The sequence below is a fragment of the Periplaneta americana genome, chromosome 1 (assembly GCF_040183065.1).
Source record: "Periplaneta americana isolate PAMFEO1 chromosome 1, P.americana_PAMFEO1_priV1, whole genome shotgun sequence".
Lineage (NCBI taxonomy): Eukaryota > Metazoa > Arthropoda > Insecta > Blattodea > Blattidae > Periplaneta > Periplaneta americana.
Window position 1 is genome coordinate 167,359,836 of NC_091117.1, and position 25,759 is coordinate 167,385,594.

The 25,759-nt window shown below is 32.7% G+C and overlaps 1 protein-coding gene across 6 annotated transcripts in view; it reads left to right on the forward strand.

The window, feature by feature from the left end:
- Positions 1 to 25,759, forward strand: part of LOC138703609 (protein prune homolog 2) — a 65,039-nt gene that overhangs the window by 32,771 nt on the left and 6,509 nt on the right. For 2 of the 6 annotated variants that reach the window (XM_069831642.1, XM_069831677.1), the window contains 4 exons: positions 574 to 695; positions 2,493 to 2,711; positions 3,994 to 4,092; positions 12,786 to 25,200. In XM_069831642.1, coding sequence (XP_069687743.1) covers positions 574 to 695; positions 2,493 to 2,711; positions 3,994 to 4,092; positions 12,786 to 12,840 — 495 coding nt within the window. In that variant the 3' untranslated portion in view covers positions 12,841 to 25,200. Of the gene's footprint in view, positions 1 to 573; positions 696 to 2,492; positions 2,712 to 3,993; positions 4,093 to 9,893; positions 9,967 to 12,785; positions 25,201 to 25,759 lie in introns of those variants that run through there. The other 4 variants (XR_011333221.1, XM_069831667.1, XM_069831658.1 and 1 more) reach the window with 4 other exon arrangements.

Sequence of the window (25,759 nt, forward strand, 5' to 3'; positions counted from 1 at the left end):
TTGGTCCTCAATCCTATCGAAGACAAAGCTTTTCATTTCTGGTAGTATCCAGCATAATCTCTAATGCCAATATTATGAAAGCAGAATTCTTTACCTGTGCTGCCTTACAGAACTTTCATGGATTGCAAAAAGGACATCTTTATCATTACTCGCATACTATTGCACCATATGTGTAGTATTTTTAGGTAGCTGAGCTTAAGTTGAAAAGAAACTTGGAAGACTGAGAGAGTGAGCCAGTTTTGTAACTTCAATCTCCTTTTGTGTATTAGTAATAATTAATAAAACATTAACGTATATTCAGGATTGTCTTAATAAAACTGCGTAATTCATTGATAAATTTGTTGTTCAAATAATGTTGACAGTTTTTCGGAGGTGGAGGGCAGTGTATGAATTGGGAATAATTTTACTTTGCCCTGCTTGTAAGGTTAGTTACATCCTGTATAACATTAATCGGGATATTTAATTTTATTTTAAACATTATTAACTAATAAGATATGGCAAGCAATTGCACGTCACAGCCCATATTTTGTGCGCATACTATGACTATTGTGAATTAATGATCTTTTGTTGCAGGTATTGTCACATGGTGGGTATTTGTCAGCTGGTTCCCATAATGCCATCATAGTATTCAGTGCTTGCTTCCTGCCAGATCGCAGTCGTGTGGATTACGATTATGTTATGGATAATCTATTCCTGTAAGAATACCATTTCGTAAATGTATTTTGGTTATTGTTCACTATTTGAGTCATTTTTTATTTGAAGACTGGTATTAACAAAAATGCGAATGTTCATGTTTCTTACTTTGTTGTTGTTTAGTCATCTATCCGAAAACAGGTTGCAACCTCATAAGTCACACCAATTAGACATTAGTGTTGTTACATTGTTACGATTAAGTGAAAGAGGGTTTTGGAAAAGCATAAAAACCAAAACATGATTATATAAATTGTGAAAATCTTCATAACTACTACTGTAATCAGTTATCAGCAGGTATATTCGTCCTGGAATCATGTATGAAGAAAAGCCACTAATATACATACATACCATGCTATAGTTTGTTGCACATTATATGTAGTACTTAAAATTCGTGTGTCCTAGATTTAGTTTAGGCTGTGGTTATATTTTTTGTAGAGGTTAGTCTGTAATTAATGCTACTTTCCAACATCCAGAGTTTTCTCTGCGCACCCACATAATGCAATAGAATAAAATGCAACAATATATTTATTTATTAAGGTGTCCAAAAATAGGGGTAAAGTGATTTTCCAAAATTTTGTTCTTCCTGAAGCTTGCCTTTGTTTATTTAACTGAAATACATGTTGCAAAAAAAATCCAGCCAAAATGGACCCTATTTAGACATCGTAACTGTGTGTGACTTTTACTAGTACTTACAGATAAGAAATTTTTACTTACATACATGGCAGTTCATTGAACCCCATTACATATGGAAATGATGGGAATGAGAAAGGCATATCAGATGGAGGAAAAAAGGACACAGCAACATTGTGCTGACATCAAGCAACATTAAAAATAATTTCATTTCATAAAGATATCAATCCAAAATCCAATAGAAACTTCGGGAAGAAACACACCATGTTGTCATTTGAAAACATTCTCACCATAGCCAAGAAATGTGGTAGCAATAACATTTTAAGTTAAGTAGAACTTAACTACTTCCTTCGTGAAGAAAATATCGGTGTCAAAAGCTCAATATCTGGAACAACACAGACTCAAATATGGTTTACATATGAGGGGCTCACGACCAGAATGGACCAAGTTCACCAGTGGTCAGTTTGTGGATTAATACAATTTCGGATGAAGAAAACTTAGCTTTATTCATTGCCATAACAAATAAAGTCCATAACTCATTTGTTACTCCACAGAGGGCAGCATTTCCTATGGAAGATGAAGGTTGCTAAGCGTGAGCCAGGAACTTTAAGACTCAATTTCTCAGAACTATTCCAGATGGACTTAGTCCACTCTGGTTGTGAACCCCTCATATCTCCTGTGCAAACAGTTTGACCAAAGCAAGTACTGAAATATTGCTAGTTTATAGTGACAAGCAAGAAAGTGAAAAGAGTGCTGTCCATATCTGGGCATTAGAGAGCAACCATTAAAACATACGCTTTTTAATTAAATTCACATATTTGTTTTATATGTATAATAGGATTTTTTATTTACATGGAATAATGGCTTTCCTCGCCATTGAGCTCAATAATTTTTTATCCTTTAAATGTCTGTAGGCCTACTTCATACTCCTCTAATTTGATCTGTTCCTGTTTTTAAGTCTACATTTTGCAAAGTGGATTCGATTTTGTAACCTGCTTAACAATTTGTACTGCCTTGCAGTCACATGACATAACCATATTATCTTAATTTTTCATCTGTTTCCAGAAAAATATCTTTCTTAATCTCAATTTGTCTTTAGTTTCGCTTTTTATTTTATTAAACTTGGAAACCCTAGCATATGTATTAAAATATTTCTCTTATTGTTCCAGTTATGTATTAATGACATTGGATCAGTTAATCACAGAAGATTATGTTTTGATCTACCTCCATGGAGCAACTTCAAGGAGTTGTATGCCCACTTTTTCATGGCTCAAACGTTGTTACCAGATGATAGATCGAAGGCTTCGTAAGAATCTCAAGGGACTTTACTTAGTACATCCCACATTTTGGCTCAAAACTATAGTTCTGATGACCCGTCCCTTTATTAGGTATGTAAAATTCTACAGGTTAGAATATTTTGTAAGTAATAAATACGAAAGTATAATTTTTAAGAAACCTTCAGATTAGACATGTGTAATTAATTATTATGTAAATTAGAATTTTTTACAGATACATTTTCGTTACAGTAAGACCAAAATGCTTAGCTTATACCTTACATGGTATTAACAGAAACAAAATTCTAAATGCCAGTAGCAGTTTATTATTTGGTTGGTTTCCAATGACTCCAAATATGGTAAACGAAAACCTTGGCTCTTCTGACTATAAAGGATTCCATTTTTTATGTAGGGACACTTGCGAAACAAAATTCACTGCCACCTACATATGGTAAAATGATAACTTTAAATTATATCATCTTTAAAAATCCGTCAGTATTGGTCAGGTTCGAATCTGTGAATCCCGGATCTAATAATAAGCACGTATTTATTAATTAATATTCTTGAATAATACTGTGAATTTCAGAATTATGATGGTAACAGCCATCTGAATTCTAGAATTTAATTTTTACTTCATTTTATCTCTCTCTTCCTCTCCTCTCCCTGTCTCCGTCTCCCTCTCTCTCCCTCCCTCCTCCCCCTCTCTCCCCACCTTACCCCTCTCTCCCCTCCCTCCCCTTCCCTCTCCCTCTCTCTGTCCCTCCACCTCCCCCTCCTGAAATTCCACTGGGTTGCAGCTGTTACCATCCGCCCGGAACATGGTGATTCACAAAGGTTCTCATGGCTGTCTGCGAAGAATGCACACCACCTGGAGATGTTGCTATAGTTCATACAGTCTTCCCCGTAAATGCCACACATGTCCCTGTGAATTTCACTCAGGTTATGTCCTTTAGCCCACAAAAATCGCACAAAACTTCGCTGCTCTTCACAAATTGACGACAGTAATATGCGCGCCATCTTTGTTGCGTAGTTCAGGCTTCTGTCGCTAGAGCTGCACATGCAAAACAAGTTGTCTGTAGTGAAAACTTCAAACTCTATCTCGGTGTAATGTCAACATCCCAGCTGGAATACCAACACAGAAAAAAAATTATTGTGCATTACTTTCTGATCCACCTTCGTATTAAACTGACAGGTTATTTCCACGAAATACTCACCGGGATTGCAATTTTATTTCATAAAAAAAATAGGTCCCTAGTCATAATGAAATAATTTGTTATGATTGGTTAAAATCACTATTTTACTATACTTTGTGTAGTGAAAAAAACTAATATTAAAAGATAAACTTGTTATACTTTTTCTAATGATTTTCTCTCTCTCTTTCTCTTATTTCACCAAGTTCTAAGTTTAGTCGTAAACTGAGCTTTGTGGAAAGTCTAGCTGAGTTAGCAGATGTCGTGCCATTGGAGCAGGCCAGCATCCCTGACAGAGTTAAACAGTGAGTATTACCTACAGATAAACCACTTAAGGAAACTATTTTTGATTGCTTAAACTATTTGTACGAGACCTACATATAGGACAGACAGTCTTCATTTTGCTAACAGTGGGTTAGCCTACAAATATATTGTAATGTTCCCGTCCAGGTTCAAGACACAATTGTTTACATCTTCGAATTTGTTAATAACAAAAACAACCACAGCAAAAACAGTAATAACTATTACATATTTATTTATTTTATTAATGTATTATTAATTGATTGATTCATTCAATTTATTATTAATTTATTTCTTTATTTATCAACAGCAGTTGACCAATAAAAGTCCAGCACAGTGTTACAAACAAAAGCGGTAACAAATTGAACAGTAGTGTTTACAAACTAACTATGTAATAGTGATTAGCATAATAAACATCAATAGAAGAACAAAGTTTACTATGATATAAAAATAAAAACTATAATAAATTCTAACAGTAATATACAGTACTACTTAAAGACAAGTAATATTCTTTACAGATAATATAAAACAATATGATGTTGCCATGAACCAATAAGCCTATACATTGAATGGATCGAAATCACATCCCTGCATGTTAGTATTTTTAATGCATCTAAAGACTAGAGAGAGATTTTGAATTTCTAATACGGATATAAGCTTCGATATTTAACCGGTTGGTAATAACATATTAACTCATAGTTATATCTGGTAAAGATTTAGTGAACGACAATAGTTTAAAAATGATTTGGCATTAATATCCGCAAATTTAAGCTTTTTGTGTGACACAATAAAAAAATTAATCTTTATTCCATACAAGAAGACTCCACATGTCAACAAATATGATGCAAAATTATTCTATGCCCAACTGCTGATTGGTCTTATATTTGAATCTGAAAATGAGCCATGTATCAACACATGTGGAACAATAGCAGATGACGTAATATGATAGATACACAGGTATGTCTTGTTATTTTAAACTAACAACCTAACATAAAGCATCGAATGTATGCGAAATTTTTACAAGAATGTACTTACATTATGAAGCATCCACATTAGGTAATGGACTGATTCTAAAGGGTTTTTCCATATGCTGTTTGAATTACCGGACACTGGCTGAACCATTATAGCGTACACTATCATTAATTTTTTTTATTGGGTTATTTTACGACGCTGTATCAACATCTAGGTTATTTAGCATCTGAATGATAGGAAGGTGATAATGCCGGTGAAATGAGTCCGGGGTCCAGCACCGAAAGTTACCCAGCATTTGCTCGTATTGGGTTGAGGGAAAACCTCGGAAAAAACCTCAACCAGGTAACTTGCCCCGACCAGGATTCGAACCCGGGCCACCTGGTTTAGCAGCCAGACGCGCTGACCGTTACTCCACAGGTGTGGACACTATCATGAATGTCACAGAACGTTAACAATACGGAATTTTAAAACAGCACATATCAATACTGTAGTATGCACATTCTAAGGAGATACAGAAACTGACTCTTCCCTTCTCCATGTTTGGGTTATGTTGTGTGTTGAGATGCAGTCATGTGTAAATTACACAACCTGCTTTTCATCTTATATCTTATTATGTCTCATTTCCAATGGTCACCACCACCTACAAATCATATTTCTTCTTGATAACCTTTATTAATTTTCCAACAGCTTCATATATCGTATTTTTTTCTCATGTTAATATAAGAGGTACCTGTGTGAAATTTTGGCTGAATATTTTGAATGTTTTGGCAGATATTTTTGTATTTTTTACCACATAAAAATAAATAATTTACATTTTAACACAAAACTCTGCTCTCTATTTATTATAATGACATTTTTCGTTTGATTACTAACATGAATTATGTTACCAATTTTTTATATTTACTATAATGTATAATACTAATCATATGGCTGCGTAAGAGAAAGGTACTAGTACCTCTTTCAAAATAACACTTGCAGGGATTCAGATTGTTTGCTTTGTTTATAATGCTTTTTCTTTTGATATTACTAATCTGTTCATTATTTCTGCATATTAATTTTTCTTTCTTTTCTAATTCTTTTTCCCTTCTGTTCCTCCCCCTCACCTCCTTTTCTCCCTCCCCCTCCATTGCTGTAACATTCTCTTGAATCTATTATTTCGCATTTGTAATACCATGTTCACACAGGGATTTGTTGCTGAGACTTGTGCCTTGACTCATGTACCAATCTATATCAATACAAGCCACATGTACTTTGGATTTACCCGTTGTATCTGGACACAAATATTCATATGAAAAATTGTCGCAGGACATGCCTTTTATATGCTCAGAAAGCAAAATACAAGACACATTCTCGAAGTTGTGACTGGGTGCATGTATGCTTTCTTCTTGGCTTGTGCATATAGTGATTTTTTTTTATTGCCATTGTTTACCATATTTCCAACTGCACAAGAAATTAAGTTATCAAAAGCCAATGCAATAAAACTGATTAAAGATTTTCGTATTAGCATATTTTTGTTGGATCCTACTTGCAACAGACAACTGAAACGCGACAATGTTATAGAACTGGGAGTGTTATTCAATGTCAATGAAAGGAGATAGAAAATAAAATCCATAGATTGAAATCCCATTTTCTGCATAGTTTCAAATACAAACACTTTATATTGCTTATAAACATATTTAGGCCTATATGTTACTTTATTTATACTTCCAGTAACCGAATAAATGGAATAGATTTACTTCTGTTACTTTATATACTTTAGAAAATACGCAAATAACTTATTTAAATTATAGTAAAAAGAGGGGGATGTTCACTAAGAAAACGTCTATACGCCCAATGGTATTTTCTAAACTCTGATTGATCTAATAATATGGATTCGAACAATGCAGATTGGAGAGAAGATACGCAGGTTCCTTTCTTAGAATATAGATTGGGAAGAAAAATATTTCCTTCTTCAAGTAGATGAATGATTGCGATGCCTGATATGTGGTACTTTTGTGGCCAATATAATGTGGAGCGGCACTACAAAAATAAACTTGCTAATATCTATGATTTGGTCGTAGAAGAGGGTCATACAAAAATGATTCAGGAGGTTTTTTTTTTTTTAATTGATTTGTTTTACAATGCTTTATTGACTGCTATGATTATCTAGCATCTGAGTAAGATGAAGATGATAATGCCAGTGAAATGAGTCCAGGATCCAGCACCGAAAGTTCCACAGCATTTGTTCTTAATGGATTGAGAGAAACCCCAGAAAAAATCTCATCCAGGTAGCTTTCCCAATCAGGATTTGAATTCGAGCCCACTCGTTTCATGGTCAGACATACTGTTACTCCACAGCGCTGGACCTGAGGATGTAGTGAAAGAGTTTCTTGGTCGTCCTAATGTCAGTATTACCAATCATTTCTCTGATCTATTAGAAAGGGTAGCTCTATCAATGGAACTTTCCTGCTTAGCCCACATTCACAGCAGCTTGTTAGCTTCCAGGCACTTACGGGTGTATATTTCAAACAGATTATTTCGAGCTATATTAATCAAAGCCTGCTCGTGCATCTTTAGGGTTGATCCATATCGTTTCTGCGATTTGAGAATTCTCTGATATTTATTGTGATACAATTTTATCACTTCCACAAACCTACTCTGCATTTTCTGATGGTAGGAATACTTGCTGCTTTCAGCAGTAGCGTGGGCGATGTTTTTCACTGAAGGATGTTTTCCACCTAGTTCGTTTGTCTTTAACTCTCTGATCCAAAGAAAATGTATCATATCTTTATAGGTTGGATGTTGCAAGTCTAATATCAGCCCTGGTGCACCAAACAAAGGACTCAACAACACTGCAAATGTAGATTTTTTTTTTCACTCCTGACAACATGGGGCATAAAACCTATTAAATCTACCACTAAATCACTGATAATGATGTATGATACACGATTTTACAGGAACAATAGCAATACAAACCTAGCCAGTATAGGTTACCAAATGAAGAGTCTGCTGCAAGAATGATGGATGTCATTTGGAATACATTTTGCAGGAGAAGCAATTGAAAGTTTGAAATGCTTAGCGCTCAAAGATTAACTGTGATTTTCCGATCATTACTGGACAATGACTATCAGTGTTGATGCCATATAACTCTCTATGTACATTCTATATGTCTTAAGCTATGCATTGACAGTCCTGGTTCATTTTCGACAAGAAAGTGACATCCATCATTCTTGCAGTGGACTCTTCAAATATGACTGCTGAGGAGATGCTACCCTGTTTGCCAATATCCCTCTCATTTCTCACCCACCTTAATGACAGCGACAACAAACTAGTATCAGATACTTCCTTGATAATTTTTATGAGTATGCATTATAAATTCCAATCTTCAATATTGATGTGGAAACCCAAAAGACTGGGTAAATTTTTATTATTATTATTATTATTATTATTATTTTTTATTTTTTATTTTATTTTTTTTTTTTTTTTTTGGTCTTTCGACAAGATGCAACTTTCCTACACTAGCAGCCTTCATAAAAAAAATGCTTTGATAAATTCTAATGAGAACAGTTCATTGTCTGTGGTGCTTTTGTTGGTAAAACTTTCAGTCTCTTGAAATTTATTCACAAGCTTATGGAACATTGAATAATATGGAACACAAATACCTGGGAATCTTTTCCAGTATCATCTTAGCACTTCATGGGCCGAATTTTTAGTATTTAATTATCATACATAAACTTTCGCTGTTTAATACTGTATCCTTCCACTTTAACACAAACACAATTGCTGTATACCAGACCATGATTCTCACATTGACTCACTCATATCATATATCTCACATGAATGTAACAGCAACAGCTGACACAGAGGCATTGCAGTCTTCAAATTATAGCCATATTATGTCTGTCAATAAACTGAAGTTATCACGTTGCAGTCATTGCAGATTTGATTCGCCCAATAGAATTAACGTAAATAGTCAATTTTGTTAAAGGATGGAATAGAGATATATTTATTGAAATATGAATAATAACTTATGCTATTATTATCTTGTTTTGTAATTCATTTTATTTCTGATGTTTTTTTTTTTAAGTGAGGATTAATAAATAATTCATGAGCTTCTTTGACTCTTATATACAGCTCTAACATATTTATAATATTGTTAATGTTTAGATCCTGTTAGTAAAAGTTTATTCTCATTTATTTTATTATTTTTACTATAAATTGTAAATTTAAACTTAAGTGAGCTTGACAAGATTTATTTATTTAAAAATATCGTTTTAGTTGTCAGTTTGTTCTTTCACTGTTGTAACTTATGTTAAGTTTTCCAATTTCGATCTTATAAACACTATTTTGTACCAACATACATCATGATAAGAATATTATGTGAAGCCCTTCAAGGAATCTCATCTCACTCAAATATAATAGGCCTAATATCTTCAGTGAGTAATAGTGTTATGATTTGCGGATATTGAGACATGCATATTTAATAACATTTTCTCATTACACTCACGATTATAATGATAGTTTTTTTTTATTATTTTGTGCTGTGGATACTTTCGCTTTTTCCTTTCTTTCTTGCTTTAACTTTACTATAGAAGACTTGTTTGTAATGTTCACAGTAACATTCAAATTGTATTAAAATATTATGTCACGATTTTATTATCTCCATACAAATTCTAAATCTATTAGTAGTACCACAATTTGGTATTCAGTAATTTTCATATGTCACTATATAGGGTAACATGCAATTTTATGACAAATGTTCTTTGTGGTGTAGAATATTGTAACAGTTTTCCTCTGTACTAAAATTGCTTGTGTGCTTGCACTAATAATCAGGTTCTTTGTTACTACTCCTAAGGTACGATCAGATCAGACAGAGCATGGAACAAGGCAACTAACATAAGGATTGTACTAGCAACCCTTAATATAAGGTATGATTTGTGTATGTATATTGCCACTACTTTTGATTCTCATCTGTTGACGTTCTCTTGTAATTACGTACCTTGTAGTATTTAGAATTTTCTATGCATGCTTACTCTCTCTTGTTCTTATTTGATATTGCCTGTTGTACTGTGGTACCACTAACACATAGTTTTCTTGTGGTTTCATGTTTCGTTCTTCCATGCTACAGCTAATTTTGTATGACAGAAATGACTAACGATAACTTTTAGACGTACTGATCTCCAATATTTTAAAGCTATAAGTTATATTTCCATAGAAGTTATATAACTTCTCTAAACTATCCACAAGTGAAAATCACATTTTCAAATAGTTGCCTCTATCATGCATTATTGTTAGTAAAAAATTATTTTTTCAATGAAAAAATTAATGAGAAAGAGTCATATCTTATTTAATTTAATAGCTAATTATAGTATGCATAGTATACAGGGTGAGTAAAAAAGTATGGAACAATGCTTGTAACTATCTTATTTCCAATTTTATTAAGAAACTACTTATACAAAAGTTGTAGGATATCAAAGAAGGAATATTTTGAACATGTTTTCAAATACTATGTTTCTCATTTATAAAGGGTGTGTCAATGAGTCCTTTTTTTAATGGCACTATGTACTTATTTCCCCATGTTTGGATTTTCAAGTCCCAGTACGTACAAAATCATATATATATATATATTGTTATATATTGTCATTTATAAACTATTGTTTTGTTTAGCTTTATTCACCTATTAGCTTTTGTCTGCAATTGTTTAATTCAAAGCCTTCTCAAATTGATGTAGTATTAGTAGTATTTATTTATTTAACATGGTAGTGATAAGGCCATCAGGCCTTCTCTGCCCCTCTACCAGGGGATTACAACTATAATATGAACAATAAAATTACAATTAACATTAAATTTACAATTACAATAAAAATTAAAGTACGACAAGATTACCTGATTAATGAAAGCTAGACATTTTATCATAGAAGTTAAGAACAAAGAATATTTTTGTATTTACTGAATTACAAATTAAACCTACAATAACAAAAATCTATAGTAATGAAATTACCGGATATTGAAATATTTTGTGATAGATTAAGAGAACTATTTACAAGAAACTATGTCTGAATTAGTCTCAATTACTGGCCAAGTGCCCAGTAAGTTTGCGTTTGAATTCAATTTTATTTCGACAGTTCCTGATGCTAGCAGGTAACGAATTCCAGAGTCTTGTACTGAAGCATTAAAATTTTCCTTTGTTCAGTACACATACATTGGCATCAAAAGAGGTAATTTTTACAAAACAATAGTTTATAAATGACTATATATATATATATATATATACAGTATATGATTTTGTGCGTACTGAGACCTGAAGAATTAAAAAATGGGTAAAGAAGTACATGGTACCATTTAAAAAAACAGACGCATTGACACACTCTTTCTAAATGAAAAGCATAGTATTTGATATTTCAAAATATTTCTTCTTTGATACCCTACAACTTTTGTATAAACAATTTCTTCATAAAATAAATAAAGTTACAAGCATTCTTCCATACTTTTTACTCACCATGTATAATGCTTTATTACTATTTTATTATAATTTTTATAAAGTATATCATATAAGAATTTTTCATTTCGGAATTTTTTGATACTGCTCATTTTGGAATGTTTTTAATAAGGCACTTGAATGAGACCAAGTATATTATCTGGGTCCTGATCAGATACACATGATTCCTGTTTCTGTTTTTTATTCATGGAGAGATAAGATAATAACTGCCTCCCATTGGAGGTAGCCCAGAAGGACTCAGTATACTCTCCTACATGAATTTTACAATATTAAATGTTTACATAAATTTTGTAGAAAGAAAATTAAAATAAACATATATGAATATGAAGTGAATAAACAAAATTAAACAGAGTGAATATGATGACTCAGAATTTGGCAAGAGCATTTCAAAACAGAAGTTATGATGTCAGCAGTAAGTGTCTGTGGTAGTTCAAAAGTCTTCCTGAAGCTTTCAAAGAGCTTGGGAATCACACCACGAGCTCCAACAAGAAGACTAATCACCTCAATGTCTTCAAGCTGGTATTTTGCTTTGAAGTAATCAACTGTTGGCAGATAAATGTTGTTACAATATACAGTCGATTCCTATAATTCATGGTAATTAATGCACCAACTCCCACGAAATATCGAAAATCGCGAATTATCCGCAAAATTTTTTATTTTCATTTAAAGTCCAGTAAAAATCACTCTGACAGGTTTAATTACTAAAATACGCTCTAGAATCAATTGCAAAATGTGAAGCAGTGCAAAACATTTTGAAACATAATATTATATAGTACTGCAGTGCGACAAGACATACAGCATAGGAATAGACTTAATTGTTACACTTCTCAGCTGATACTGGCTAAGACCCACACGGCATGTGTCGAAAGATGTTGGAGTGGGAAGGAAGAGGAGAGAAGTTTGACAGGAAAGGAAGGGCGTAAATCGAGTAACAATGGATATGACGTTACTTTGCCAAAAAGAAAGAAAGAGAGATCGCAAATTACCTGCAAAGTGAATTATCGGGACTCAACTGTATCATTTTCATCCCATAAGAAATAATGGAGCTGTTTCTCATCTGGGACGCACTAAAACGCAATTCCAAAACCTTTTCTCCGACATTCTTTACCATAAATGGCATTTTGTAGCATTTGCTATTGATGTCAGAATATTCACATACACAGTAGGTGGATTGTGGAGTAATGGTAGTGATTTACTTTATGTTTATTATTACTAAATTAATTTGTTTCTTTATGTTGGATTTTTCAGATTGGAATTTGAACTTCAGATTCGTCAAAAGAAAAAGAAAGGGAGATTTTGGTAGTGATGGTGACTGGATTGTACAGCATTGATATTGTATATTAATTGTATGTAAGTATTCTTGTTAATGACCAAGACATAATTGTATTCTTTCTCTGTTACCAGATACAGTTTGAGAAAATGTAAGTTATAATTATTTTTAGGGTTCCTGGCACATAGTGAATGTGAGGTTTGTTATGAATCGACGGAATTAATTGACAATGAAAGATAATGTTGTATTTTTTATGACTTCTGTTAAAATGGCCATTACGATGGAAATTGATTTAGAGTGTTGATACATATATGTATATGTCTGTACTGTCCATTTGTAATTAGTAAAATTCAATTTTGGCAGCCCTGAAAATGTACTTACTTTATATTCATGCACTTGATTCAAGTCAAAATAAATGAGCACAGCATATAACCACATTCATGCACATGTAATAAATAATAGGCTACAGTACATCTTAAAGTGAGAAATGCTGGGAATAAATCTTCAGTGAAAAGACTTTTACATATATTGTGTATTTATAGAAAGTGATCTCTTTAATTTATTCTGTGAATATGCATCACCAGGATATGTATTACAAAAAAATATTGTGTACCATAATATGAACGAGTCATATAATGTATTGTATTATCATATGTTATTATATGTTGTTTTTTTTTTTCTTTTGTGTAGTGTGAAGAATATTAGGTTTTACATTTGTAAATAACAGTAATTATAGCAGAATTAATGTTCCTTCCGATTTCTGACGGCTCACTAGCCACTTGGCTTACGGGTCTTCTGCCATGACAATGTTGTCAACTTGTTGCTACTGCTAGAAGCTGGTCAGTCATTCATGTGCGATATGTTAGATAATCTGCCTACCTTTCCCAGAAGCTTGGGGGAAGAGAGTGAGGGGCGTCAAACAGTAATTGGCTACTTCCCAGGTTAACCTTGGCTGCTATGACAACAACCCATAAGCCACATGGCTAGTGAGCTATAAAAAGTGGAAAGAAACTTTAATTCTACTGTAATGCATATATAAAGCGAATTTAGTTATCCTTAATTCATCATTTTTTTAACATGATAATAATATAAGATTAAAATAATAAAAATCAGTAAGTGAACTGATGTAGGATAACCCTTCCATGAACAAGATAAATATGTCATCTTTATAAATCATATTTAGCACAACATTAAGTAAGACATATTTGATATATAAATATAATGTGAGACTAATTTGAAACTGGCATTTAATTACTTAGGAAATAATTACTAATATTTTTTAAGTTGCATAAACATACGATATTAACCATACCTTCCTATATGTATATAACTCATACAAATATTCACTACATTAATTAAGGTTTCTTAGTTATAAGAAAAATCAAACAATTATATCAACAAGTATTTATATATTTTTTAGACAAGAATTTCTTCTTCCTTTTCCTCATCTTCCCTTTTCTCATAGAGTTTATTTATTATTTCTTTCCATTACTGTTCCATTTACTGCCATGGAGGAAACATAGACTAATTAGGGAGCAGGGGAAAAGTAAATGATGCTGTTAGCTTGTTCATACATTCTCCTATAGATTGCATGGATGAACTGTATAAAAATTTGAAACATATTTTTATAATATTGTTCTTAATGGAAAATAAATCAACGGTGGATTATTCAGAAGAGGTGTAGTTTGGACTTTACCCATTGATTGTGATGAATATGATTTTGCAGCATTTTGAAGGTTTGTTCTACCTTCATTTTCAGGAATGGTATCACAACGTCCCCTGGAGGAGAGGTGTTTTGTGTTGTAGAGGTGGGGTGTGACAGCATTTTGTCATCACAGCTCCAGACTGTGACAGTTCTGGAAATATCCTTGTGACAGATATAGCGATTTTGTCATAGTGTGATTTTTGTATTCATATGATTCTTGGCGATTGCAAATATATCTCATCACGAGCCAACAGATGTTTATGTTAACCACTCTTCTGCGAATTGACATACCTGTGCCATAAGTATTATATTAAGAATAACTGATTAGCATGGCAATTATAACAAACATGCTTCAAGCTGTGTTATCGCGATGTGTGGGCACATATATTTTCCCAAGAATGTTTACAAATGGTTAGGTGAATCATTCATGGAATAATGTAACGAGTGCATTGTAGCCTGAGTATCAAAGAGTTGTTGACATTTACTTTTTAGTGAGATGATAAATAATTAATTAAATCCCATTTAAGTTGTCCTTCAGGTTAATCTTCTGACCTGTAGTTGTCTCGATTCTGGAGTGTACATGACTCGCCATCACTATGAGTCACATATCGATTAGAGATGGCAATCTCTTGGAGTTGTGATTTTGGAACTACTGTCACAGTCAGAACCAGCAACAAACCTGTCACAGCGACAAAATCACAGGTGTTTAAATCACATCCCATCACTAGTTACTTGGTTCCTCTGTTTAATACTAGATGGCAGCAGTATGTCCTAGTGTCTTTTACACACAATTTTCACCAATCTATATTAATCTATTCATTTCCACTGTTGATAAGCATTGCCTTTTCCTTCCGGTATACTGCCTTACACTATTCCATACATCTGTCCTATGTGTACATTTACATGTGTCTTCCCCCCCCCCCCCCATTCATATGTTACTGTCTAGGAATTCCCATACAATTTGCTATATTATTACTCTATATTTGGCTGGCAGTTTGTGAGTGAAGTGAATTTAGCCATTTGGAATGACGTCAGTAAGCAGGATACCCTTCTCATCCATTCCATTTTTTTCACCTGAGACGAAGGTAGAACCAGTCGTGAAATCATTCATCACCACCAAATAAAAAAGTCCTAACTATATCTGTTGTGGACATTATATAAATTACAGATTATAATTTGAAAGATACTTTTACATTATGTCTATACTATATTTTCTCAACTACAGATGTCTTAAACGTGTATTGAACTTGTACAAAACATGTTTTCTAGGCAAAATATTTGTTTTGAACATGTAGAAATCAGACTATCCAGAGCCGAGTCTAAACACAGAATGCAAAAGACAGCAGATATAACCAGGTATTTCCTGCATATAATTTGTTTCCTAATTATTGTTGTATCTGTAGTACTTAAATAATGTGGTATGTGCGTTTGTGTTAAGCAGTATCAATTTACTTTTTTGCATAATCAGTGGTCTAGAGAAAAATGTAGTTAAATTAATGAAAGGAAGATCAATGAAATCATCAGTGCTGACGAAAAATATGTTTATTCCCCCCCCCCCTTTTCTTTTCGTATTTTGTACAAATTTGCAGTGAACTGGTAATAAATTAATGGAGAACGAAATCTTCACAATAAAAATCTTTGGTTTCTATCCAGTACACTGTTTTGAACAAAGAATCTGTAATGTAAATATATCAACGCTTTCTGCATATAGGATTGAAATAAAATATGGTTTGAGTTCCCAAGATACTGAAAGTGTTATGTATACTAGTGCGAAATTTAAAAATAGAAACATTTTCATGTGAGCATAAATGTTACTGGTACTGAAGAGCCAAGCAAGGACTGTACATAGTTCCATCGTTAAATTGAAACTATATGACTTGATGTATTGTTCCATCCTTGTATCTACCAGGATTATGATTCAAATATTATTTATGAACCTTGAAAATACATGAGTGATTGTGCGTCATTTGACAGCAAATTATTGCAAATAAGCAGTTTAGAAAAGAAAGTGAATTTTGTATGTAAATGTTTCTAGTTTAAAATATTTCATATCCAAAACAATTAGGTATTTAAGCTTAGTTTAAAATTCCAAATTTATAACTTTTCTATGGACCTCAACATGTTAGGCTACTATCTTTTTTTAATTTTTTTTTTTATATGACCTACATAATGTTGTTATGAATCATCTAGCATATAAAATATTATTTTCTTTGGCAAAGTATTTAAATTTTCATTCTCTTTTTCAACCTCATTTTTAAACTATAAATATTGTGTTCATAGAGAATATAATATAGTTTTAATGAAATATGTGCTAAAACATCATATGACTAAAATCCGTCCAATCATTCAGGTACTGGAAATGGAAACTTTCCATTTTTCCATTGTAGGATTCCAGTCATAATTATGTCTTCAAATTTTACAACAAAATTTACCAACTTATTACTTAAACTATACTTGAGATACGAGAAAGTACCTTAATTGCTAAATTCTTTGTCGGTATAGTGTCTCTCACTCGTCTCCCTCTATCCCCCTTCCTCCTCTCCCCCCTCACTCCCTATCTCTCTTTCCCTCTCCCTCTCTCTCTTTCTCAAGCACTGCAGTCTTAGACTTACTGTTGGAATGATTGTTGAAGTCCATTTAGGTTTGCTATTAAAGTGCATGGTTCACTACATGGTGCCATTGTATCGATTCAGCCACAACATCCAGTTCTGACTGGAGACCATTCCTCTGCCTGCCTGTGATGTTATTCTCCAGCCTCTCAGATTGATGGCGTCTGTTCACAATTCATGTGCCTGAATCTACTTCATCCTCGACTAGAAGATCATGCTGCTCTCGATTCCACAACTCACCAAGACGCCATCTATCCAAGGAAGCTACACTCCCCCAATCTAACTGCAATCCACTTATTGAAGTCCCTGCAGCTTCTCTGGATATATGCAGCTCCTGCAGACATGCCATCTGTAGGCAGATCCTGGAACCATGTCCGCAATGTCCTCCTGGTCAACCTGTAACTATTAAGATGATTACTGAAATGACGACGACATTTCCTACATGGATTTATAAGGATGAGGATCAGTTGACATTTTTCTTGTCCGGGAGTTAGGGTCGTCTGCTGAATGTCTTCCAGAGGACAGCCAAGTTTTCACATAGGGTAGTGGATCAAACTGCTGAAACATGGGTCCCACAAGATTAATAAACATCAAATCTGCTACATGTTCCATTAAAAGAGCGAGTTACAATTTCATTCATTGAGCTGGAGGCTTGTTCACACTTGCTGCAAACACTGCAATTGTGTTGACTGCTGACAAAAGGGGGAGGGGATCATGTGGTTTTTATTTTTTCTCTTCATTTCTATCTTCTTTGTACTGCCTATAAGCTCGAACAATTTTGCTTGAATCTTGAATATTAAATTGATCACACAATTCCCTGATACTTTTCTCTCCATACAGTGTATCTAAGTCTTCTGGCCATTTAGATGGATGCAGCATGTTTAAGTGATCCATAAGATTATTATAAATATCTTTCTCTAAATTGTCAGAATTTAGTCCTCTATGAGATGAACATGTAGTTGGCAATCTTAGTTTCAAATTGACCACCAGACTTCTGTAGAATGGTCTCTGATTAATGGATTGGATTTTGTTATTAGTTAAAGGAACAGATTTAAATTCACGAGACTTTACAGCATTTCTAACCATTTTGGTGTAGTGGCCTGGATTTTCTTGCATTGCTTCAAATACTTTTATTGTTCCCCTTATAATTTTATCAGCTGTGAGAGGTGTTGTTTCTGTTTTTTGAAGGTCCCGTGTAAGGTCATTCATTAGAGCATCAAGCATTATTCCCAAATTTTCCACAGATTTAACAGTTGATAAATAGTTTTTCAAACCAGTGTACTTAGATCATTCTTTTGTGTCTCTTAAACTATCATTTTCAGCTTTAACAAAGTGAGAGATAAGACATTGTAAGTTTTCTCACATTGTTAGAACAGTTCTTTGGCTAGATGAAATCCATCGAATGGTGAAAATTTTGCCAATTTTTTTAATTCTTTTTTCTAGATTTATAGCACATTCAATTAACACAGGAAAGTTGTTTGTATAACAAATTCAACAAATCGTTAAAAATAGAAAACAAAGATGGGAGTTGCATGTCGTGTATATGTTACCATCAATACCCGAAATCCGTCAAAACCAGTTTCAACTAGTAAAAACTAGTTTAAGCAAACAAAAGCATGAACAAAATGCATGTATGCAAGGTCTACCAAAAGCCTTAAACAAACCAAACCAAACCTGTCACTGATTCTAGACCTTACGAAAACCCGCTTTCTATTTATCAGCATTTGTTTAAACTAGTTGAAACTGGTTTTGACAGATTTTGGGTTTCAACTGTAACATATATAGTTGGTTATTTAATGATGCTGTATCAACTACTAGGTTATTTAGCGTCAATGGGATTGGTGATAGCGAGATGGCATTTGGCCAAGGCCGCTGATTTGCCATAGAATACCTGACATTCACCTTGCTGTTGGAGAAAATCTCGGAAAAAAATCCAACCAGATAATTAGTCCAAGCAGGAATCAAATCTACCCCCAAGTGCAACTCTGGATCAACAAGCAAACACCTCAGCTGACTGAGCTACATTGGTAGTTTTATAAAACATGCAAAAGATGTCCCTGAATGAAAAGACCCAAAAAAATTTGCTATTTGTTTTTGTGCTGTATTAAAATTTGGAGGTAGCACAATGAGTCTATTGGGAGACCTAAGTGTTCGTGTGTGTTTGTTCCACCCTCCATCTGCATTGCATACAGTATCCATTCAACATCTAGCAACAAAATTTGCTCTTTTTCAGTCAGGAATCCTTAAAGTAATCTAATGCTAAATGGCTTTTCCAAAGGTAATTAAACTAGTGTCATATTACAACATTATTTTGTTTAGTGTTCCTAACCTCGTTCCAATATGTGAGTTTTATGACAAAAATTTAATAATTGAGTACTGTAATTCATTTTAATTTATGAGACTGATGTATTCCATTTTGAAAAAAATCTCTATGAAACAAGCTTTTTTCTGGAAAGTATTGTTTATAGTTACATACTTTTATTTCCTTGCATTTACTAGATTTCTCATGTATTAAATTACTGAAATGGTAATTTGAATAAAGATTTATTACGAAATGAGATGTTACTTTATTCCCTCTCATAAATGAATATGCCTTGTTTAATTCAACTTTCTTCGAGATCTTTCTTCCATAGATTTTGTGAACATTACTTACGAAGTATTATGACATAATATTGCCACCTAAATGTCCACATTTGATTGCTATAAACTGTAAAAATATATCTCATATATACAGAGGTGTGATAAGTCAGTCACTCTTTTCAAATGCATGCTGATCAACAGGTTTAACATTTATTTGATCAAGAAAATATAAAAAGATATATTACCACTGCAATTTATCACCATTAGAACTCGACATAAGCACCATTATTGTCAATACACTTCTGTAATCACTTTGGTACATTACCTACAGCATGTCTTTAGAAACTGTGGGGAATTGCATTCAAAACATCATGGCTTCTGTCCTATAGTTCCTAGGAGAGTCTTGTAAACAAACTTCTTTCTTGGCCAATCCCCACAAGAAAAAATTGCAAGGTGTAAAATCAGGGCTTCTAGCAGTTCACTCTGTCAGTACATGATAACTTATCCATCGTTCTAGAAGTGGTTTTCAAGTTAGTTGCAAACAATAATAGCAAAGTTTGAAGGTACACCATTTTGCATGAATATGAGCTTTGCAGTGTTATTCCATTGTGTGATTGTAGGCAACACGAAGTTCTGAAGCACTGTCAAGTCATCATCCACTGTTCATTGTGCCTCGTAGAAGATAACGACCCACCAAGTCTGTCAGTGTCATACTGCACCATACCATTACCATTGGATATGGCTGCATTTTGTCAACAATAGAACCTGGATCAGTATCACTCCAAAAATGACAGTTACATCTGTTAACAAAATCACCCATATGAAAAACTGGCTCATCACTCCATACAATGTTATCAGACAGATTGGGATTATCTTCTTTCCATGATTTCTGAGAACTCTCTACAACTATCATGGTCCTTGGGAAAGATTTGCTGATATGATGAGATTTCCAGGGACGAAAATGGAGCTCTTTTTTTCAAAACTGTCTCAATTTTATAGTGTGTTAGCCCACTTCCTCTGAATGTCTAATGGATAGATTTTTAGGGCTCATTTCAAAGATATTTTGAACATTAGCAATGTTTTCTTCAGATCGTGATGTTGATAGCTGACCAGAATGTAGTAAATCCACATTAATTTTATTGTAATTAATTTTCTGCAGCATAAAACATTCTGTTTCTACTATTTTCAGCTCTCCACCACTGCTGAATTGAATAATTAATTGCCAAACTTTGTACCTTGCAGCAATTCTTGCTTGCTCTTCTCCACTAAGTGCCGGCGGCATTATCAATTATCTGTAACATAAATGGTAAAAAAAAAAAAAATTGTTCATTCTCTGTGTTAGTTACCATTATAATATGATTCTTTCATTATGTATTACCAACTTAAAAACAGGGACAGACGTTCTATCCTTCGAAATTCATCATTAACTAGATTTGTTTCGTGTCCACAAGCTCTATAGCTGATATCTCAATCTTTTTCTTGGTTGTCCAACATTTCGCCTGCTCTGCAGTGTATAATATTGAATATCTATAATGGAATTGAGGTTTTTTGCATTCTTAAAGACGTGCATACATATTTTCTGAAATTTCTGATATACCGGTACTTGACATTTTCATTTCTAATGGACTGTACTTCGATATTCTCTGTAATAATACAGTTTGTCCATGTGATTTTTTTGTTTAATTACAAAAATAGAATATTAGTAACCACGATGTTCTGTGTGCAAGTTTAATATAGACAGAGGAAGGAGATATCACTTCTTCTTCTTCTTTCTAGTAGCAGAGATCTTGGTTTTACACAATTTTTCTTTTAGTTTTCCAGTATAGGCTGGAGATGTATTTTATTTTCTAATATTAAAATTGGTGAAATCATAAAATCATTTACAAGTTAGCATCCAGAATGTAGGGCTACATGTATAAACTTAGTATGTTTCAATATTCCTACATTCCCAATAGTGTTTAATAAACAATGTGTGAAACTGTCATATCCTTTCATCATACAATTGTTTATTCCTGGCCAGATGTATAATTACAGTAACTACACTGAGTTCGTAGCCTGTTTTGGATAAATATGAGCTGTGTATATAATGCCTAGTACCGGTACACATTAAAATAAATTATTATTGTCATAATTCACGTGTTTTTAGTATCCCTAGGCAGTAAGTGAAACATATTACTTCTGTTTTGAAATTTTGTTCACAAATGTTGAACAATATCGCATTTTATTTACATTTATTTTTAACGACTTTAAATAAACGAATTCTGCACCTAAAGCTACACTTACAAAAAAATATTATTATATATATTACATATACTGTATATAATAATAATAATAATGGTGTAAGTAGATGAAACACATCAAAGATATTACAAATGTTATATGTCATTTTTTTAAGTTCATGATTAACTGTATAATATTGTTTTTTTTTTAATGTTGATTTTTTGTACTCCAACATTATAAACAGTATTTATCATTAGTGAAACTAGTGCCGTAAAATATTACCATGCCAACTAAAATGTCATGACTTCTATTATTACAGCATAACTTGTGTCATTAAGTTAACATTATGAAACGATTTGCCATGCTGTAATATTTAATACATCATTGTTGTCATAGCAACCTCTTTCTTCATAAACCATGATATCAAACTACCCATCATTACAGATCTGATATTATTTTTTTATTAATTATTTTATAATGCTGTCATACAAAAAAATAACATGAAACACGTTTATAATGTTATACACTTACTGCACTTGTAAAAATTAGGAAACTCCCTTTGCTTGTTTCCTAAAAATTGACTTGTGCCATAACATTTAACATTATGAACTTGTTTCATAATATACTATTTAGATATTATTGTACTTCAATAAATGTATTAATTTGTCACTTTCATGAATACATTGAAATCTTCATTTAACATTGCCATGAAAGATATTTATATCAAACTAGTAAATTGCGAACATTAACTTGTTAACAAGAACAAAACTAGCCATTACCAAGGAAGACTATGTGCTGAGATGCATTAACCCTTAAGAACTCACGTGGGGTGTACACGCACCCCACTTGTATTCAGATCACTATACATTAGAAAATGTTTCATTTAAAATGCTGTAACCTTCAGTACCTTATAGGAATGTCTTAAGCTTGGTCTAGAGACAGAAATAGCACTTTCGTCTTGTTAGGTTTTAATACTATAGACATTGTTGTCGGCTTATGAGAAATGCTTTGAAAATTCGGAAGAGCATAATAATGACACAGAGTAGTGAATTAATACGATTTACTTTCGATACCCTTTATTTCCAAGTGTAATTAATTACCCTCTTTACATATTCTGAAAGTGTGCAAGGGCAATGAAGGTGATTTTATGGAGCAGTGTCTGGTAGTTGTCATATATTTTGGAATTTATGAAATTGTCAGTCTTTGCAAATAAAACTTGAAAATTACTTGCAGGTTGATCATTTTGACAATATCTAGACAAATATCACATACCATAATGAAATTAATATTAAGTAAAAAATAATGATTATTAAATGGTGTGTAGTAACGTCCCACGCGAGAACTAATGTTAGGAAGAACTGCGCGACTTCCTAAGAGTTAAGTGTGGATTACACTAATAATTTTGTCTGATATTCATTAAATGGTGCTAGTTGAAGATTTATTATTGTGAATGATCTCTCTATAATGTATTAGAAGAATAAGTTAACCAAGAAACGAAATGATCTGTTGCCTCATTTGATAAACCCTATAATTTATGACAGGGCTTTCCAACTGAAGATTCGTCAATCATACTGGTATCTAGTAACTTGAACTTCAGTTTGTGTATTGTTTTCAAATATAATATTCTTTATATTTAAATTCAAATTATAAAGAATTTGTGGTTACATTAAATCATGACATTTGAATAGGGAATGAGCTAAATAGTAACAGTCATCTCTGATCATATCTTATCATGAAATATCTGGGCAGAGTCAATTTTGACAGTTTTATCATTATCATGGTTAGAATAACTTCTTTTAGAGGAAATGCTGAAATACAAATATATAATATATGTTGGTTGAAAGTATAAAGAACTGAAAATAAATCTCATCTTAAATCATTCTCATTATGTAGACATATCTTTTTACAAAATGGAAAATTCACTGAGTAGTAGAATGTTAGTTTAGACAATTATGTTTTCAAAATATCCACATCTTTAATTTGTTCTCGAGCATTTCTTCAGAATTTACATTTTTCATATAAAATAAAAAATCAGTAAATCGAAGATAGTTATAAATTCTCGATCTTTGACTTCGCAGAATAAATGTGTTGGATGATATTTTATAATATAAGTATAATTTAAGGCTTTCAACGTGTTCAAAATGATGAAAATTTTTTTAAGTGTTTCTACTGTCTCATACATGTAAGACATCCAAATTATCGGAGTTCTATATCAGTTCCCTCACCAAAGAAGGCAGGGAAAAAGGAAATAGATCTAGATCTTGGTAATGGATTCAACTGATAGATGTCCTGATGATGGAACCAATACGTAACTCTAAAACTTTGGATCCCTACATCTGTGATGGTGCAAACACCCATATAGTTCGTATTGCCTGCACACACATTTGGGTAGTGTGAAAAATTAACATGCATATTTTTTATCAGGTTTTGGTACTGATTTTTTAATGAAAGGAATTGTTCGTAAGAAATGAACGAAAAGTAGTTATGTAGTAAGCATTGACCAGGCCGTATTCCCACAATAGAGGTCCAGGGAACATACTTTCCCTGTTAGAGGCTGATAATATGACAGTCATAAGAAAATGTTGAAAATTTAATTGTAACAGATATATCTATATATGTGGTAATATATGTGCCCTGGACCACTATTGCAGGAATATGGCCTGGCCAATGCTTACTATATAATTACCGAACGAAAATTGTCTGTAATGATAAAAATGCTACTAAATCACGCAAGTTGGAGAGTCCTTTGTAAATATAGCAATAATTACTTGTTAATACTCCCTTAACTATAACGCCTTAAGCCTTAACATGCAATCTTGTGTCCAATTTGTATTAATATCTGTGTGTTTGGTGTCGGCTATTGTAGAAATGGTGTAGAAATTCCTTAGTTCAGAAGATTAATTTTGTTGGGCAATGCTGTTGACTAATATTTTGTATATTTGTTTGTCGCAAAATATTTATTTTTTAATAAACCTAGTATTTGTGTTGCAAAGATGTACCTTTATGAGTACATAGTGTCATAAGTTGTCTATTTTATAGCAAACACAAATAGCTTTGACCTTGATTTTCAGTATTTTTTTATCCAAAATTATATTCTCAGTACTGGTCAATATATTTTATAATTTTTTACCAACTAGTCTTTTCTGAGTTTTGTCTACTGTTCAATTAAAAGTTGACAAAATAGAATAAGATGCTTATTCTTCGTTTCATATTTATCTACAATGTCTTAAACAAAAAACCTTTACTTTACTTGCATCTGTCTGTGTGTGATTGATTGATTGATAGATAGATAGATAGATAGATAGATAGATAGATAGATAGATAGATAGATAGATAGATAGATAGATAGATAGATAGATAGATAGATAGATAGATAGATAGATAGATAGATAGATAGATAGATAGATAGATAGATAGATAGATAGATAGATAGATAGATAGATAGATAGATACAAAAATATAATATTGACAACTTCTCCATCATTGGGTTGATGATTGGAAGCTGTGGAGTCATTCCAAGACAGTTTTTCAATTTCAGTAAAAATTTCGCAATTCCAAAGCAAATGTATTTAGATGTAGCTTTTCTTGCTTTGAAAGATTCTATTGAAATATTAAACAGCCATTTATACAGTATGAACTCAAGACTAAATTATGTAGTCCTATTACCATAATTTTTCTCATACTAGCATCATGTATTAGCAATTTGATCCTTTGTTTCTGTTACAACTATTGTATCAAGAAATTTAAATTTGCATAGTATTCTTTGCCATTTAGGCAGTCTGCAATGCCAGAAAGAATTTTCAAATAATATTGTTCCATAATAGTCTAATAGTTGCTT